This window comes from Hoplias malabaricus, chromosome Y (genome assembly GCF_029633855.1).
Source record: "Hoplias malabaricus isolate fHopMal1 chromosome Y, fHopMal1.hap1, whole genome shotgun sequence".
In the NCBI taxonomy this organism is placed as follows: domain Eukaryota; kingdom Metazoa; phylum Chordata; class Actinopteri; order Characiformes; family Erythrinidae; genus Hoplias; species Hoplias malabaricus.
Window position 1 is genome coordinate 7251247 of NC_089820.1, and position 20133 is coordinate 7271379.

General features: G+C 40.4%; 1 protein-coding gene across 3 annotated transcripts in view; it reads right to left on the reverse strand.

Annotated features, from left to right (window-relative positions):
* The window catches only part of LOC136678289 (small G protein signaling modulator 1-like), a 60102-nt gene extending 45971 nt beyond the window's left edge, over nt 1-14131 (reverse strand). For 2 of the 3 annotated variants that reach the window (XM_066656287.1, XM_066656286.1), the window contains exons 1-2: nt 14080-14131; nt 13936-13979 (exon numbers count right to left, since the gene is read on the reverse strand). In XM_066656287.1, coding sequence (XP_066512384.1) covers nt 13936-13979; nt 14080-14092 — 57 coding nt within the window. In that variant the 5' untranslated portion in view covers nt 14093-14131. Of the gene's footprint in view, nt 1-13935; nt 13980-14079 lie in introns of those variants that run through there. The other variant, XM_066656288.1, reaches the window with a different exon arrangement.
* Between the last annotated feature and the right edge of the window lie 6002 nt (nt 14132-20133).

Genomic DNA, 20133 nt, shown 5'->3' on the forward strand with positions numbered 1-20133 from the left:
CATTCTGGACTGATTCTATAGAGGAAAGCCTGAGTGAACTCTAATGAGGCCTCTATGATGTGGTTTAATGCAATCTTTGCTGACCTACTGAGCACAGTCTTATCAATAACATCAGCATGGAGACAAGGCCTTGAAAAATCGTGACTGGAATTCATTTCTGCTTCAGACATATGGAGAACTCTGCTCTTGAATGTTTTTCTCATATGAATAGCCACTTTAACAAAATTAGCCCAGAAAGAATGATTCTGAATGCATTGATTATTTGGAATAAATGTACTTCATATTAGTTTTATATTTTATTTTGTTTGTTTGATTAATTAACTTAATCAAATAAGTTTTCAACATATGGAAACTAAGTGGCCAAACAGCTTGTTTGAATTGGCTGTTGTTGCAATGTCATAGAAAAATCCACACATTTGTATACATCTGTCTACTCCAACTACAGTGATTTCACTTAAGCTATAAGGAGTGTTTCAGCCCTGACCTTATGAGTAAAGCACAGTAAAAGGCAGCCAGTAAGAAAAGAGCACATTTACATATGGTATTTCTAAAGTACAAAGTGAAGCTGTATAACAGGCACTTATATTAGTGCAATTATGTACTTATGGGCCATTTAAAAAAGCCTTTTTATTATTGTGCCTTTACAACAAATAAGTAAATGAGTTATGTTGAGACTGTCCACCATGTACTGCGCTTCTGTGCTAAGACAAGTGGTGATAAATGGCTGTAGACCAAACATGTGGATATATGTAATTGTTAGTTTTTGTGACATCATAAAAACAATCAAATAAAATGGGCCGGTTTACAACTCAGTTTCCATATATGGACTGTACAAATGGTATGATTTGCATAAGTATTTTTTTCCTTAAAAAAGCAAAGATAATTCAGTTTTTCCAGGATACCGGCTGTTTAACATAGTGTAACAAAGTAGCATCAATAAAACAAGTCAACCCACAAAACAACAGATACTATAATCAAACCACATGTAAATCAAATGTGAGCCAGTCAATATGATCAGGTTTGGTTAATGCTTATTGATTGATTGATTGAGAGAACGAGAGAGAGAGAGAGAGAGAACGAGAATGAGAGAGAGATTGAGAGAGAGAGAGCGGTCTTCCTGTGACTCTGCAGTCCCTGACGTCTCGGGACCATGGCAAAGGTTTCCATGGTAACAGCATGCGTCGCAACATATCTCATGTTGTGGCGTGTCTTTGCTGGGTCGTTTGCTGATTGTGTGTGTGTGTGTGTGTGTGTGTGTGTGCTCATGTGCGTGTTTATGTCTGTGGCTGCTGTGTAAGAACACAAGGTACATCCCAGTCCGGAACAGCTGGTGCTTTCATGATTCAACAATTTTCCAAATTATGGGGAAAAAAGGAGTTTATTAAAATATGTAAAGTTTATAGTGAAACCTAGTGGCATTCAAGTGTCAGAGATTTGGTGATAAATCTATTTTACATCCATACAAAACATGGAAAAACATAGAAGTTTAATAAAATCTGTAAAGTTTGCAAAACATACTGTCCATGGAAGCTCATCTTCAAAAAGCCCTTTTCAACCTTCTCTGTGTCACAGCAACCAACACATTTTCTACCTCAGTCCACCAGATCAGCCTACAGCAGCTTAGTTCATAAGTCCCAACCATACAGGCCAAAGTTGTTTCTTGATTGCAATGAAATACACACCAGTCTATCAGAACACTGCTATTTTTTTTTTCAAGTCAAACCAGATTTTAAGCATATATATATAATTATATATAAAAGCTAGGTGTTGTCAATCAATTAAAAAAAATTATCCAGTAACCACAACAACATTTTGTGATTAATCATGATTAATCTTAAAATACAACAATAATATTTCCTTGTTTTTTGGAAGGGTGATAACACAAATAATGTGTAGAGTGGTATGCATAAAAAACAGGTTAGAGGAAACCATCTATTCTACTTTATTATATTATTTCAGAGTATTTTTTTTTTATATTTGAAGTTGAATTTCTCAATTTTTTTAGTAAAAGTTCCAGGGAGAAAGTTAACTTCAAACACAATGAAGCTAGGGCACAATTTTTAACTGAGAAACTTAGTGCACAGCACACAACTCACAGCTCAGACAACACAATATCTCCATATTCCAGCTCCAACATCTTTATAAGAGATAAATATATGGATTAAATCAGGCATGAGAAATAGTATTGCCAAACGTCTCGCAGCTGTGTGTGTGTGTGTGTGAATGAGGAAGTGAGTGAGTAAGCAAGGGGGAGAGAGTGAGAGAAAGAGAGATAGAGAGGGAGACCATAAGAGTGAGAGTTATGAGACTTATTTTATCCATATTTTATCATAAAAATAAAGCACCGAATCACCAAAGTTAGCAGTAGTTATGCTGTGTTTACATAGTCTAATAACACCGCTAATATGTCACGGCGCTCTGTAAAATGTGTGAATTATAGAAAGAATTTGAGGCCAAATTTGTTATATTTGAATTGCGTTATAAAAAATTTAATGCGTTAAAGGTTCCCGATTAATCACATGTTAACACGATAACACTGACAGCTCTAATGAAAACATTCACTTGTGCTGTCAAATTATTTTACAAAATTAACACACTCTACATGGATGTTATGCCCAGATGGGTCAGAGATTCTGTGCTAAATCTATTGTAAACATGGTCAGCCAAATACAGAGAACTCCCTCATTGACTATGTTTACGTGTAAAAACCATCTCAAATCCAAATAATTCATTTTAATTATAGATTAAGACTGAGGTGTTTGTGTGTGCACTCTACTCATCTGATTAAATTATCTGTTTACATGCACACTACAGGTAATCCCATCCAAAAAAATGATGCACTTGCATTTAGCCTCATTTAGAATACACCTCACCATGACAACATGCATGTACCTGGTCCAGTCAGCGTGAGAGGAGCATCAGTGTGTTAGTTTTCAGCTGATGTGACTTTTCATTTACACTTTTAAAATAATGTCAGACTCAGCAAAATGTGCTGTGCATGCACTTACTTTAATAAGGGCAAGATGATTACGTCCTGTCCCACCAACAATGACACAAAATTCCTGGATAAAAGTGGGCCGTTGTAGAGGATACTTCAGATATTACAACATAATTCATAAAGGGATATCTACTTCAGGAAGAAAGCAGTTTAGTTTTTTCTTTGGAATGTTCAACTTTTATAAAATACATTTCTCTCCTGTGGAATTCACCTTAGTGAGTTCCTCAAAGCCCCTTCACAGATAAGACTGGTGAAATAGAGTTGAACAGATTTTGAATGGAAGCTAATTTCCATATGACATGGCAGTCAGTCATGATTTTATGAGTTGATGAAAGATTATCTCAACCCCCGCAGAACACATCATTAGAGCCTGTTTACATGGTTATAATTCTTCTAATTAAAGGATTACCCACCTTGTTCAGTAGGATAGAAATTGTAATCGGGATGGCCTCAGTCGATTACTACTCTATTCCAACTATGGAATATTCTAATCTGACTGAGTAATTAGTTGGATTACTGGATTATTACGCAGCATGTAAACATGGCTAAACTGGTTAATTCAGGGTCCACAATGGATTCTGATTATTGCTTGAGCAAATTTAAAACTAACACATTATCACTTACATAATCATTGTTGGCAGTTTTGGAGGTAAAATTATTTATCACTTCTTTGTTTACATTTTACATTTATTGTTTTTAGCAGACCCCCTTATACAGAACAACTTACAAAGTGCATTGTGCTTTAATACATAACTAACTGGTAAGCATGAATGATATCCAATCAGACATTGGAGGTCTATGGATATGTTGAGTTCTATGCAAGAGACAGCTTTATTTTTAACTGCACACTGAACTGAACAGAAAGGTTTTGTTTTCCATGACTGAATGAAAAAGTCTTTTCAGAGAGGTCAGAGCAGAGGGAGTAGGAGCTTCCGAAACTAAACTCCAGCTGTGACTCATCCTCCACCGTCACCAACCTAGAGGAACAACACTTCCTCCACTCACACACTTCACCTGCTACTCTCAGCTGAGTGTGCGTGTGTTTGTGTGTATGAATAACTTAGTGAGTTTGTATGGATGTCAGAGTGAGCACACATTTGTAACTAATGTGCTAAAGTGCTAGTAGAGCTACATTTTCAGTGACATTGCTCTTGTTGTGGTCTTTGTTAGGGCCCTTAAGACCAGCACAGTGTGTAACACTGACCTAGGCCTGAAATTGTCAATAGAAGGCTTCATCATCAATAGATTTGTCTTTACAAGTATACAAGTATTCATTATCTGTAAGTGCTTATCCAGTTCAGGGTCGCGGTGGGTCCAGAGCCTACCTGGAATCATTGGGCGCAAGGCAGGAATACACCCTGGAGGGGGCGCCCGTCCTTCACAGGGCAACATACACACTCACACCTACGGACACTTTTGAGTCGCCAATCCACCTACCAACGTGTGTTTTTGGACTGTGGGAGGAAACCGGAGCACCCGGAGGAAACCCACGCGGACACAGGGAGAACACACCACACTCCTCACAGACAGTCACCCGAAGCGGGAATCGAACCCACAACCTCCAGGTCCCTGGAGCTGTGTGACCGCGACACTACCTGCTGCACCACCGTGCCGCCCAGTATACAAGTATATATTTGAGAAATTTAACCCAGCGATACACTGGGCTTACTAAATAATTTGAACACAGCTAACCTTCGCAATGTGTGAAAATTTCATAATAGATGGACCTTCAACTGAAAGTTACGTTTTTTTCCTTCACATTAAAACAATCCTGTACAACAACCCCTGTACAAAAAAAATAAATAAATAAAAAATTAAAAAAAAAAAACAGCATTTAAGCTCAGCAAAATGTCTAATAATACATGATCATGCATGAAGATAAACCACGTTTGTCTGTAGGAATTGAATTCATACTAATTTTTATAATACAGTCCATCCTCCGCCTTAAGTGTGCATTAATTTTGTTTTGCTTTAAATTAGACAGAAAAGCCAGAACACAGAAGCCATCCACTCAAAAACTAGCAAAGATATACAAGGGGATACAGTAGAATGATTCTGCTTCTCAGACCAAACCCAATAATGGACTACATTATACTCTCAATGAGCATCTGGAACTGACACAACTTTCAAGGCCAGGCTTAACCTGCATTTGGAAATTGCTCCTCAATTATCCAGCAGACTTGAAAACAGCTGGATTTAAGGGAACTGCTACAAAATATGTCCAGAATCACAAAGAAAAAAGACAGTGAAGCTCATTTTACCTCTATTATGACCACCATACTACCACTCTGAAAAAGTGCAGTAAAAGAATCATTGCATTAGATTCAATAAATCAGACACACCCTGGACATAAAAAAATCCCTTCGTCTCTCAAATCACAAAAAAAGTTACAATGTTAGAATCAAGAGAGGAAGAAACGTGACAATAGATGAGGCATCTTGCAAATGGGAGATGTCATTAGTAATCTGACAGAAAGTGTAGGCGCTAAATCAACATGTTACAACAGCATCTTGCAAAAGGGAAGATGTTTCTAACAGAGCCAGACAGCCACCTGCCAGACCACAGTCTCGTACAAGTATATTTCAGTGGTTAGCAGATGGAGAGAGGAAAAATGGAGGATTTGTCGGTGGCTATTACTAGGGTCTTTTTATGGATATTTTCACAGAGGCCTTACAAGATGACTAACAAATGTTATGAGATATTGGAGAGGCCTATTACATCACCTAAATTTACATGTGTACCATGAGGGGACAGGTTAAACTTGAAGCAGGTTTTAAGACAACAGTAAATACTGCTTACATGTCATCTTTATTTATTTTAACTGAAAATCCATCCTGAGTATTTAAAAGCCATTAGAGTGAGTTATACATTGGCTTTATTGTGGGCTTCCACAAATTGTGACATACCACTTAAGGAAACTTCATAGCTTAAGAAATCTGACAGTTCAAATTAGTTTTACAATTATAATATACTACTTAAAGGTTTCCCACAGGCAATGTAGCTATAACATTTATATATGTTCTTTATATACATATGAATAATCTCAAAAGTTAATGTGGTACTTGTAATACATTGTTAATGGAACTAACTGTATAAACAACATTTAGCCATTTTTCTGGTTTGTGTCTTGAAACAGCTAAAACAAAAGGTGCATAGCTACTGTGTTATATAGCTACAGAATCAATGCTGTAACACAAGAAAGAAGTTTTATTTACAACTTTTTTTTTTTAAGTATATCAGCCATGGTGGGCGGCACGGTGGCGCAGCAGGTAGTGTCGCAGTCACACAGCTCCAGGGGTCTGGAGGTTGTGGGTTCGATTCCCGCTCCGGGTGACTGTCTGTGAGGAGTTGGTGTGTTCTCCCCGTGTCCGCGTGGGTTTCCTCCGGGTGCTCCGGTTTCCTCCCACAGTCCAAAAACACACGTTGCAGGTGGATTGGCGACTTGAAAGTGTCCGTAGGTGTGAATGTGTGTGTGTCTGTGTTGCCCTGTGAAGGACTGGCGTCCCCTCCAGGGTGTATTCCCGCCTTGCGCCCAATGATTCCAGGTAGGCTCTGGACCCCCCGCGACCCTAGAATTGGATAAGCGGTTACAGATAATGGATGGATGGATGGATGGATATCAGCCATGGTGCTACAGACTGGTTATTATTCAAGTATGATGAGAATGCCGGAAGTCATGAGACCTATCGTTATTTGGTCAATGTAGCTAACACAGAAGCTAGCTGGAGTTCTGTCAACGAGTGCCTGGATCACTATGTGCCATCTACACATAGACTACTGCAAATTATGCAGAGCAAGAGTTCTCTTGGTTCATGGTCGCTGTTTTCTTGGTACATGTTTGAAAAGACACAAACACACCTTCTCAACAGTTACTCTAAAGGAAAAGAAAGAGAACTGTGATCCTAAATTGCCAGTCTGTGTTGCTCTATATCGGACAACGGAACAAACATGAGAAGTGTTATGGTCCTAATTTACTGAAAGTAATCAATCAATACTGATGAAAATCACTTTCCACACTTATGTATATAACTACATCTAGCTATATTTAAGGGTTAGGTAAAACGAAAGTGGGATTATTTACAACTGCCTATGTAATCATGGGATTAATCGCAAATATTATTCTTGTTTTTTTATTGTTTGACATCTTGACTATATTAATAAATATAATAACACACAAGAATAAGAAAATAACATGCTGCATGCATTTAGATACTGGCCAGACTTAGCTTTTTAAAATCAAAGCCTAAAGAATGAGGTGTGGTTAGTTTCAGATCGATGTGTCTAAAGCCAGTGTAAATGTGTTATCTTGTTTGACTGCTGGCAAGGTAGGAAATGAAGTTGAGAAAATCTTATCAGTGGCGTGATTGTTGGCTTGTAGCACTGTAATTATGCCTGTATAAAGAAAAAAAATATTTGCTGAACATAATTAAAAGTAAGGCAAGAACCAGGCTGTAATTTCACGAGCCCTACAACACAAGCGAAAGCAAAGATCAATATGGCATCATTTACTGGGCAAACAAAGCAAGTTCATATAAAAGCCAAGGCTTCTTAGACTGTTTCATTATTCCCGACTGCAAATGACAGGAGTTTGTAAAGCAAAAGACATTAACTTTAACTCCTTATATACAGGCATTTCAATATATTATGACCACCTCCTTGTTTTAACACTCACTGTCCATACAGTAGGACTCTGAACTTCTACAATTACACAGTGTAATCCGCCTGTTGCTCAGCACACTTTGTTAGCCCACTTTCACTCCATTTTTCAATGGTCAGGATCATTGTGGTGCGGGACCAAATTACAGTGTCCTGCAGTGAGTGGGTCGTTAACTAATCCAGAGATCACTGGAGCAAGACAAGACAAACATGTAGAAAATTCCCACAAATGAATAAAAACTCTAATTCTAAAAAGATAATGATCATGAAATAATTACATTGTCTAATCAACAAAATGAGCTAAATAATTAATAATATAATAAACTTATTCTAAATATTTGGGAAGCAACCAATAACATTAACACCACATGAATTTTGTATTACTGTGCTGCAGAAATGGTGGCGCCTGTAGCCGGTTAGTCTGCCTCTCGCACGAGCATGTGTGTGTGTGTGTGTGTGTGTGTGTGTGGCCATGCTCATATACCAACATCTTTGTGAGGGAATGCAAAGTGCATGATCTTATTATCCCCAGGCCCTGTAGGGGAGCTGTATCATATTATTTCAGAAGAAGATTTTTTTGTGAAGCATGCAGGTCCACAAGCATGAACAGGCTGGAACGTCTGTGTTGCGGGTGGAAGAGGGACAAATGCTGCTCATTTTTGCCAGGAAATGATGGGAATGGTATGAAGTCTAGCGGGAGAGAGATTAAAACAAATCAATCCAGCACAGACCGCTACCTCAGAGGCATAATTTGGGTGGTGGGATATTCAGTGCTGCAGTGACACTGACATGATTGTGGTGTGTTAGTTTGTGTTGTACTGGTCTATGTAGATCAGACACAGCAGCGCTGCTGAAGTTTTAAAACCCATCAATGTCACTGCTAGACTGACAACAGTCCACTATTCCAAAATATCCAGCCACCAGCATCCTGTGGGCAGCGTCCTGTATCCACTGATGAAGGACAAAAGGATGTGTAATACATCGTATGCAGAGTTTCAGATGGAACACAGTGTTTAATTGTAAAACTATAAAGTGGTCCTCTGTGGTCAGCGGAGGTGAGACATGGACAGTGGTTGTAGAAATAAGTAAGTGGTCATGTTGATTCTTGTAGTCATAGACTATTAAATATTCACTGGTCATGCTGTCACTATAAGACAATTCTTATGTGAGTGCACACAGCTATTATTCACATACTCCTATGAGCCATGAAGCATTTTTCCTTTTCAGTGACAATAAGAAAAACAAAAACTCAGCATGAAACAATGCAAATAAGCTACGAAACCGGAACCTTCAGTTGCAGGTAAGATCAAGATCCCAATCAATGCCTTTTTTTTGTATTTGTTGAGAAGGTTCTTGATTATATGGACATCTTATGTCAAAATCTTGGGTGGCTGAGCAGTTGAGAGTTTGGAGGTGAGTACACTTGGCCCAAATTGGACACAGCAATTACTATGTTTTATCAAACCTTAATTAAACACTGGAGGCCTTTCTTCCAGACAGACGAAGCCAAGTCCCACACTACAAAGGATTTTTAATAGAGTAAGTCCCCAATGGCGGTGTAATTAAACTGTTAGAAAAGAGGCTTATTAATATTTCCCTTGAACAAGCAGAACTCTTTCACTCTCTCTGTGGGCAGTTGAGTACACATTGAATTGGAATGTCTACAGGAAGTGCTCGATCCTTTTAGGAATCTGTGTGCACAGTGAAGGCCTTTGGAAAGAGGGAAGGGCACTGGATTTCCTCTACAAATGTGGCATGTTTCAACTAAGGCACAATGTTTTTTTATATGTAGGTTGCAAATGATAAAAATATTTCTACCACAGTTGCAGTTACCTTTTAATTTTTCATAGATGTTTGCACTGCAGAGGCTACATCAGGACAATGACAAGGAATCAAGAAGGGCCATTAAGACGGACAAGGTTATCCACAGATTATAAGGAACTGTGAATAGATAGATATATTTTAAGGATCTTCTGTATTCGTATGAAATGAAACAACACAAAACTGAGGTTTTGTGAACAAAATTTAAAAATGCCACTGGGAATAAGATTAGTTAACTTAGTTACAAGGCTGCCCTAAAGTTTTCAGTTTCCTGAACTAGACATAAATTTGAAAACAGTCAGACTTTAAGGCTGTGTGCTAAATTTGTTTTTCAGCCAAAAGAGCATGATTTTTTTTTCTTTTTTAAGTTGTGCAGCAGCTGAAATGCTGACAAGCTCTGCAGGGCAACTCCGATAAGACCCTGCCACAGTCTCAACCAGCTGGGGCTAAATGACAAAAATAAACAACTCGTGGCAAGCTGGTGTTCGACGGGCCTGGTGCGCATGCCTCTGACCCTGAGTCAATACAGGTGTGTGCATGAGTGAGTAAGAGAGAACCAGACGAAGGGTGGGAGGGAGGGATAGAGGCAGGTTTGTAGTCTGTGTAAATAGCCGCAGGTAATACAGCCTCACCGTTCAAGCCACAGACGGAGTAATCAAACCCTGCAGGAGGCAGATCAGTCAATCAAACTCAAACTCTTCGAAGCAGAAAGAAAAAAGAAAACCTGAAGACTCAGAGGAAACAAAATATAAAAAATATGAATGAGCTTTTAATATCTCTAAAGTTTCTCCTGAATATAGCTATACTTCATATTTTTCCTATTTTAATATTTATTTGGTTTCTCCTTTCTCTCTCTCTGTAGTGGTTCTTTTACATCTCTGAAGTTCCTCCTTAATATCTCAATAGCTCCACCTAATATCACTATGGTTCATTCTTAATATATCTACAGAATCTCCCTAATATCTCTGCAATTTCCCCTTAATATCTCTGAAAACGGTTGGAGAGATGCTGCCGACTTCACTGAAGTCTCCTTTAAATCTGATGCTGCTTTTCTTGAGAAATATTAGGATAACTGACATTAAGCCTCCTGAACCATCCCTAAGCATCTTTTGAGCAACAACATTTTCCTCAGTGGGGGACCCTGATATTTTTTCTTTGTGTTTCAGCAAAATCTGCAGGGGTTTTAAGTGTGATTTTTCTCAGCTTCTACAAGGTAGGGGAATCAAGCCAACAGACAAGTAGGCACAGTATCAGCTAAATCTGTCTAGCCGCCAGACAGTGGGTAGTTATAGTGTAAACATGATGTGAATCCGGAATGAGATTTACTAAGAGCTTCTTAAGAGGCAGAGTGGTAAGTATTGTCTTCAGGCAGTTGACTCCTGGGAGGATGAACTGATTACTTATACTCATTACTACATCTCCTCCACTTCATTATTCTGTAGCTGAAACTCTATTGCCTCATAGACTTCATTTCCAGGCGTCTACATCCTCTGGACTCATGGTAACACTAACAAAGACTTTCACGCAGGATGCATACATACTCATTACATTCACACTTACCATTCAACAGGTGGCCAATGTAACTTTTTCAGTTTCGCTCAAGCTATTTTGTTGGTACTATGTGAGAACTGAACCTCAGGTTGCTCAGGTAGGTACATTCCTATACATACATACATACACAGTAGGTATACTATGTATGTATGCATTGGAATGTACCTACTACTGAGAGCAGCAATTAGAATTCTCCTCCAGATGTGTTGAGCTGTCCAATAATGTTGCATATATAAGGCAGAGCTTAACGTGTCTCACAGAAAAGGTTACATCAGGGGTCACTAATAGGCAGATGGCAACATACAGTACATGTCCTGAGAAGGTGTCGTTTAGCATTTAGAGTATTATTTTACTTAAAAACATGGATTCAACAACCAGACCTATGCTGGACCAAGCCTGAAAACTGCAGCAGGTTTCCTCAGGGCAAGTGATTGCGGGAAACGTGGTCTCAATGAATGTAGTACGCCATTATCTCATCCATAGATTAGTGCCAATTCACAGTGGAGAAGGGTGTAAGACTGGTTGCACAAAGATGGGAAATCCAATCACATCCTGTGAATATTTCATTTACCACAAGACAAATGACTGCCTTGAAACCTGAAACCCAAGGCTAAATTCTATAGTAGCACTGTAAGTCAGGAAAATGTAGGCACCTGAATATTGAGGTTAGAAGGACATGTCTATTCTCTCTCAGTCTTTTGGTCCATGGGGACCAGTCAGTGATTGATGAGAAAAGCTAGTCTTAGAGCAGCAAGGAAACATCATGTGATATGGGACTTCCATTCTTGTGACTGAAGAGCTGAGATAAGACCCGAAGAGTGCTTATAATGATCTGATGATCAAGAACCTAGTGACATCTCTATGGGTTCTGCGTGTGAAAGTGAAACATAGGCGGGAAGGGGAGAGTGAGAGCCAGAGCGAGAGAAAGAGTGAAAGATGGAGAGATTCTCTCTTCATCAGCCAGTGACATTTCCAAGCTCTAATCAATACACTTACTGATGCCATGCTTCGGAAACATGAATGACTTGCTAAAGGTGTCTTGCCACACAGAACTAACAACAACATAAAAATTACAGAATCCAACCAAAATAACGAAAATAAGAAAACATTTCTTAGTTTCCAAGAGGCAGTGTACATATGCTTAATGAATTTATTCATCTCGCATTAGCTTCAGAAATAAGCGTTTTAATAGGACAGTGTCAAAGTTAAATTTGTACTAATGATGTATCTGTTTACAGTGTCACTCCACAGATCTTTGAGGCTTGCATATGCGTTTTCAAATGCCACATACACAAATTAGATGACTCATTGGAAGCAGAGACCATTAGGTAAACTCAGTCTCATATGCACACAGTTAGATATATAGGTTGTTTTAACTGTCGTATTCAACAGAAATGGTTACTTCTACTTTTCTGGGAAGGCTTTAAACTAGGCGTTGGAACACTGCTGTAAGATTTGTAGGCATTAAGCGGCTGATATTGAATGCTAAGCACCCTGTGAAGGACGTATGGTATGGTATGTTCCTGCCTTGATTCCGGGTAGGCTCCAGCCCCACCGCGACCCTGAACTGGCTAAGCGGTTACAGATGAATGAACGAATGAATGAATATTGAATGCTAAGCCTAAGCACTCCAACTCAAAGCTACTGTACGGAGCTCCAACAGTTCGGAGAACAACACTCCATAGTCTGGTGCTGGTCTCTCATTAAAACAGTAATACCAGAGCATGCTTACACCCACAGCAGACTACTCAACAGTAGAGTTTAAGCAGACAATATATTTGTTTGTGGACATCCCTTATACTTACTGAAAGCACCCACTGTGGCACAGATTTACAACTGATCCCATATAGCTTTTAAAATCTCAATAGACAAACATAAAATAAAATAGATGGCTCAGAAGGAATTGTACATGAGTCTAAAGACACCGTGTGCAATGACAAGGAAGGGATTTAAAGCCCCCACTATTGGGTTGAGTTGAGAACTGTGTTTTCTGGATTGATTAGCCTTCCATTCAAAATATCTGGGATGAGCTGAGATCCAGAAACAATTATAAAACATCAACCTTCAATTTTTCCATTTGAATGGAGATTATCACAGTAATGTTACAAATCATAGAGTAAAGCATTGCCTGGTGCTGTAAATGTAGTAAAGTGTCTATGAACACCATCCATTTCAGAAGAAATTTTGGGAAAACAAGTGTGTACAACTGAGGCTGTATAGTGTCAGTACAGTTTCAGCTGTTGAATGTTTTAATCCACTTTGAGCTTGGAAACAAAACTGGGTGAAGTGTAATAACAGCAATAAAACTGGGGAAGCCCTTTGTCATTCAACAAATCATATCTTTCTCGTGCAAACGAGGAACCACAAAAAGCTGGACAGAGTCTGATTTGACCCAAAGAGGCCTTACAGAGTGTGGGGTCAAACTCTTAATGATATATTGAGTCAGGAAGGCCAAGAATCTCAAAATTATCTGATTATTTGTGAAAACTTATTCAAATTAATATGATTCCTCTTACCTCCACTCTTAGAACAAGACCATAAAATATGTAACTCCTGTCTTTTACACTTTACGCTTCTTAACCATGTTAAAAATGTACAATATTTTTATGCTTTCATTACAGTTGATAAAATTAACACATCGAATTTAATTTGTATTCGAATATTCTGGAATATATTACTGAAACTCGACTGTTTTTAAATTAAAATAAGTTACTTAAAATTGTCCTCCCACAGAAACGTCCCCTTCTGGTTATTTTTAACGCTCGTTTAATTTCTTTTCGAATTATTAACTCGAAACGTGAACTGAATTTTCCGTTCATTAACGGTTTCACTCAATTCCTGTATCGTTTATAACCAATGATTTAACGTCACATTTATTTCCCTTTATTGCCCACAGAGAAATCACATACCTCCTTTTTAACGTTCCTCACCAGCCTCTGGCGTGTTTCTGCTTCTGTGGAGAAAATGGCAGCGTTATAGAGCGATGAAGCGAAATACAAAGATCAGACCATAAACAATCTCTTTATGAATAAGAGCCCTCTCCGTTTTTTTACCTGCCGTCGCCATGGTTGTGCCTCCGTTCTCTCTGCACGACTGAACACTGAACTGAGGGAGAACCGGACTCTCGCAGCCCATCCCCCTTCATATACCACGCCCCCTCCCTGACAGGCCACGCCTTTTAAAAAGACAGTTCTCAGAACGTCTTTAATTGAATGATTGAGTTGTAAAGATAATGTGAACCGTTTAGTGTAAAAAGCTCAGTTATAGGGAATTTTAGATAGTTGTTACATAGGTGTTTAAAAACACACTGCCTGATGTCTAAGGCATTGGTGTACAATAGTTTTTACATATTATTTAAAGAATGACTTTCTTAAAAATGTATAACTTGGAGTCAGAATAAAAAAATTAATAATTCACAGTCACAGAACTGGATCCATGTTCATGTTATTCTCTTTCATGTTGTTAGGAGCTTATGTCTTTACGTCCCCAGATGTAGTTCATGCTAACGACTGTGCTATGTCCAATTTCTATTCACCTCTTGATAAGGTTCGGACGCACCACTTGGGTACATCTTAGATCTGAGGTAAACGGAATCCTGAACTGATTTGTTTTCCTTACTATTTATTTCTAATGGTGACTGTGGATTGCTGGCCCGTGTACCTACTGAACAGAACTGAGAAAAACATACAGCCTTGTCATACAACTGTGTTTAGCAAACATACAAACTCAAACATACAACTGCCCAAAATGCTGTCAGAACTGAACTGCTCTCTTTATAAAGGATGAATGAATGCAGTGGAGGAAAGTCAGAAGCCCCCCCCCCCCCCCCCCACCAAAGACCGGTGCCACCACAGTGTTTATAAGCTTTGTATTTTATTCATTTTTCTACCTAAAACTGCTTACCCAGTTCAGGGTGACTGTGGCCCTGGCGCTTGCCTGTTATCACACAATTATTTACAACATTGTTCCCAGAACATTTGGGATATTTTGTAGCATGCAACAAAATTATGAATCTGTAATTTGTTCATTTTCTTAAACCTTAAAGTTTCTTAAATCAAAACATTTCATTGCCTAAGGTGTATGTATCTCATAAATATAAACAAAGATCGAAATTGGTGCCTGCCACACTCCTCAAAAAAGATGGGACATGTTTACCACTATGTTACATCACCTTTCTTTTTTTATTACACTTTATTTCAACCATTTGTTGATTGAGGCATCACAGTTTAATGTTCACTGTCTGATTCTGCTCTTCATCATGCACCAAGGAAAACATATCTGAATGTCAGATTGTCTGGTCCAAGAGAATTAACATGTCAAAGACTCTTTTAAACTGCATTTTGACAAAATACTCAAGCATTTGTGGAAATTATTTGTATATCAGACAGTCACACTGAAATAACCATAGTGTAATTTCTAGACAAAAATTGTATGATTATGACTACATTTATAGAATTTTAGAATTTTTAGACTACATTTCCATCACAACAGCAACATTTATTACCACTCATGCTGAATCATTGGGCAAAGAGAAGTAAAGACTAGAGGATCTATGCAGGAACTGGACATTGAAATTTTTGGCAGCAGATCCAGAAGGAGGCTGTTGTAATCAGACTAGTTGCCAGGCAACCATACAAGAATGTGTGTGTGTGTGTGTGTGTGTGTGTGTGTGTGTGTGTGTGTGTGTGTGTGTGTGTGTGTGTGTGTGTGTGTGTTTGTGTGTGTTGCCCTGGTCATGGTAGAAAAGGCCACAGATGAAATGAAATTCACGTAAATCAAATTTCACTAAGATAGCAACTTCACATCATGGAATAAAAGAGCCACATAATGACAACATTAGCCCCATTAGCTTGGCTAACAGGACTATATGAAAAATCAACAATAATAACAACAATGCAGTAATGAAAGTGTCCCATCTAAATAATGGAGTTATTTCTCTGCCTTTAATATTACTCAACTAGATGAAACAAAACAACATGTTGTATAGAATTATATTACTGCAGTGATTTCAGTTGTGACTGGCATGTTAGTTTCTGGCCGTGTTTTATGGGGCCACACAGTGTTTTATGAGGCCAATGGAAAATAAATATTACTTATACATTATCAGCCATTTGTTGCCACTGGTAGTGCCACAATCAAATTGTTCTAGTGGCCTGTGTTTGTGGGTTGAAACCCCACCTCAGGTTACTGACAGTGAGGAGTTTGGTGTGTTCTCCTTGTGTCTGTGTTGGTTTCATCTCACAGTCTAAAAACACATGGTGGCAGGTGGACTACTTGTAAATGTGTCCATAGTTGTGAGTGTGTGAGTGCCTGGGTGAGTGTGATGGTGCCTTGTCCAGGGTGTGTTCCTGCCTTGTGGTGCCCAATGATTCTGTGAAGTGTTGCAGTGGGGACTGTGTTTTTGTTTTGTTGTGGGAAACCTAATCACCCAGGGGAAATCCTCACAGTCTTCTGGGAGTTCTGGCTTCCTCCCACAGTCCAAAAAAAACAACAACAACAACAACAAAAAAACAGTCTCCACTGTGACCCTTGGCTGAGTGTTTACAGAGAATGAATGAGTGAATGAAAATGGCACAACAGACTCCTCATAGAGAGTCCTCTGACCCACGGCTTGAACCTACAACCGCATGATCTTGGAGCAGTGTGACAGTGATGTTTCACTATGCCGCCCTTGATCGGCCAATGTTTAAATATTAGATTATATATTGAAACCATTTTTGCATTACATTAAACCAATTAGCCTAAGTGAATGATGTGAATTAAAAAAAAAATGTCTTTTACGTTTCTTTGACCGGTGCTCCCCGTTGTGGCAAGAAGGAGAATTACAGTTTTAAACTCAAGCCTACTTCTATTTAAAGGTGATGCTTGACATTGCAATCAAAAAACACTTTTTTACATATTTCAGAAGGTATTTCCTCAACCTTTCCTAACTCTCCAGTCTGTCTGTGTGCTGGCAACAGGTCTAACCCAGCTAATAAAATTACATTCTCAAAACGTTCCATTTTGGATGTGGGATGTTCCCTCAAACCTCATAGCAAGGAGATGGCAGACCACTGTTGGTCCACTGAGGGCAAAGTTGGAGGTCCACTAGTGTTTTGCACAGCGTTTTTTGGGCGGATCGCTGGTGATTAAACAGAATTTTAGACAAAATGCCACATTTTAGCACTTTTCCACTCACAGTGCAATTTGTATATGTATTTTTTTCCCTTTATTAGTCTCTTTTGTTATCCTTTATAAATGAGATCAGTAAATAATTTTAATCCAGCACAGTGTCAATAATTTTAGCATAATCATTATATCTCAGTCATACTCATTATTATATCTCCCATAGTTGTTAGTAAAATTTGTATTAGTTTGTTTTCCAGAGAAAAAGTCTCTGTGAATTTAAAATCTGTTTGTGTAGATTAAAAATGGGTTACATCCTGTACACAGGGCAGTAATCTGAGAGGTCAAATGGCGGACCAGCAGTGGTCTACAGTCAGTGGTGTTCCAGCCTTTTTGTGCAAGTGGAGCCATATATGCTTGCTGTCTGGGAATTAAGCAGAAATAAATCAAATACTGTTACCACGCTACAGTGACATCGTCAGAGTTCCATCGGCCTGCTGACTGGCCCACAGGCCAGTAATTGCTCTGGGTTATTGTGACATGGTCAGTGTTCCATTGGCCTGCTGCCTGGCCCAATGTCCAGCTATTGCCCTTGGTTATTGTGACATTGTCACAGTTCCATCAGCCTGCTGCCTGGTCCACAGACCAGCTGTTGCTCTGGGTCATTGTGACATCGTCAGTGTTCCTTCGGCCTACTGCCTGGCCCACAGGCTAGCTATTGCTCTGGTTCATTGTGACATCATCAGAGTTCTATCGGCATGCTGCCTGGCCCACAGGCCAGCTATTGCTCTGGGTCATTGTGATATCGCCAGAGTTCTGTTTGCCTGTTACCTGGCTCACAGGCCAGCTATTGCTCTTGGTCATTGTGACATCATTCAGTATTCCGTCGGCCTGCTGCCTGGCCCACAGGCCTGTTATTGCTCTGCCCCAAGGCTCAGTGCTGGGACCCCTCCTCTTTGCCTTGTACACCACCTCTCTAGGCCCAATCTGCTATGCAGATGACACACAGCTCTATTTATCCTTTCCTCCAGGTGACACTTCAGTGGCAACTCGAATCTCTGACTGTGTCTCTGACATATCTACATGGATGAAGGAACATCACCTCCCATTGAATTTATCCAAAACTGAACTACTGGTCCTCCCAGCCAAGCAAGCTATTCTCCACAACATCAGCATCAAGCTAGAGTCCCTATCAGTGGCTCCCACCAAGGTTGTAAGAAACCTGGGTGTCATGGTTGATGACCAGCTGACTTTCGCAGATCACTTTACCACTGTAGCTCGATCGTGCCGCTTCTCCCTATTCAACATAAGGAAGATTAGTCCATACCTAACTCAACATGCAACACAGCTCCTTATTCAGACGTTAGTAATCTCCCGTCTTGACTATTGCAATGCCCTCATGACAGGTCTTCTGGCTTGTGCTCTGAGACTGCTACAGATGATCCAGAATGCTTCAGCATGCCTGGTTTTCAACCAGCCTAAAAGAGCACATGTCACACCCCTATTAGTTGAGCTGCATTGGCTACCTTTAGCTGCTCGCATCAAATTTAAGTAATTAATGATGGCCTTCAGAGTATTCACTGGTTCTGCTCCCATCTACCTCAATAGACTCTTAAAACCTTATGTTAGAGCCCGCCCTCTCCGTTCCTCAAAGGAGCGCCAACTAACACAACCAACCCCCCGTACAGGTCAGTCGAGGCTATTCTTATCGTCAGCATGCTGCCTGGCCCGCAGACCAGTTATTCCTCTGGGTCATTTTGGCATTGTCAGTGTTCCGTCGGCCTGCTGCCTCGCCCACAGGCCAGCTACTGTTCTGGGTCTTTGTGAAATTGTCAGTGTTCTGTCAGCCTGCTGCCTGGCCCACATGCCGGCTATTGCTCTGGGTGTTTGTGACATCGTCACAGTTCTGTCAGCCTGTTGCCTGGCCCACTGGCCAGCTATTTCTCTGGGCCATTGTGACATTGTCAGTATTCCGTCGGCCTGCTGCCTCACCCACAGGCCAGCTACTGTTCTGGGTCTTTGTGAAATTGTCAGTGTTCTGTCAGCCTGCTGCCTGGCCCACATGCCGGCTATTGCTCTGGGTGTTTGTGACATCGTCACAGTTCCGTCTGCCTGCTGCCTGGCCTACATGCAGGCTAGTGCTCTGGTTATTCAGATATCTGGGTCATTGTGACATTGACAGGGTTTCGTCGGCCTGCTGCCTTGTCCACATGCCAGCTATTGCTTTGGGTGTTTGTGACATGGTCACAGTTCCGTCGTCCTGCTGCTTGGCCTACATCCAGGCTATTGCTCTGGGTTATTGTGATATCTGAGACATTGTGACATTGACAATGTTATGTCGGCCTGCTGCCTGGCACACAGGCCAGGTATTGCACTGGGTCTGTGTGACAGCGTCAGAGTTCCGTTGGCATGCTGCCTGGCCTGCAGGCCAGGCATTCCTCGGGTCATTTTGACATTGTCACTGTTCCGTCAGCCTATTGCCTGCCCTACTGGCCAGCTAATGCTCTGGGCCATTGTGACATCGTCAGTATTCTGTCGGCCTGCTGCCTCGCCCACAGGCCAGCTACTGCTCTAGGTCTTTGTGACATCATCAGGTTTCCATCAGCCTGCTGCCTGGCCAACAGGCCAGCTATTGCTCTGGGCCATTGTGACATCGTCACAGTTCCGTCGGCCTGCTGCCTGGCCTACATGCAGGCTATTGCTCTAGGTTATTGAGATATCTGAGTCATTGTGACATTGACAATGTTATGTCGGCCTGCTGCCTGGCACACAGGCCAGGTATTGCACTGGGTCTGTGTGACAGCGTCAGAGTTCTGTTGGCATGCTGCCTGGCCTGCAGGCCAGTTATTCCTCGGGTCATTTTGACATTGTCAGTGTTCCGTCAGCCTATTGCCTGCCCTACTGGCCAGCTATTGCTCTGGGCCATTGTGACATTGTCAGTATTCTGTCGGCCTGCTGCCTCGCCCACAGGCCAGCTACTGCTCTAGGTCTTTGTGACATCG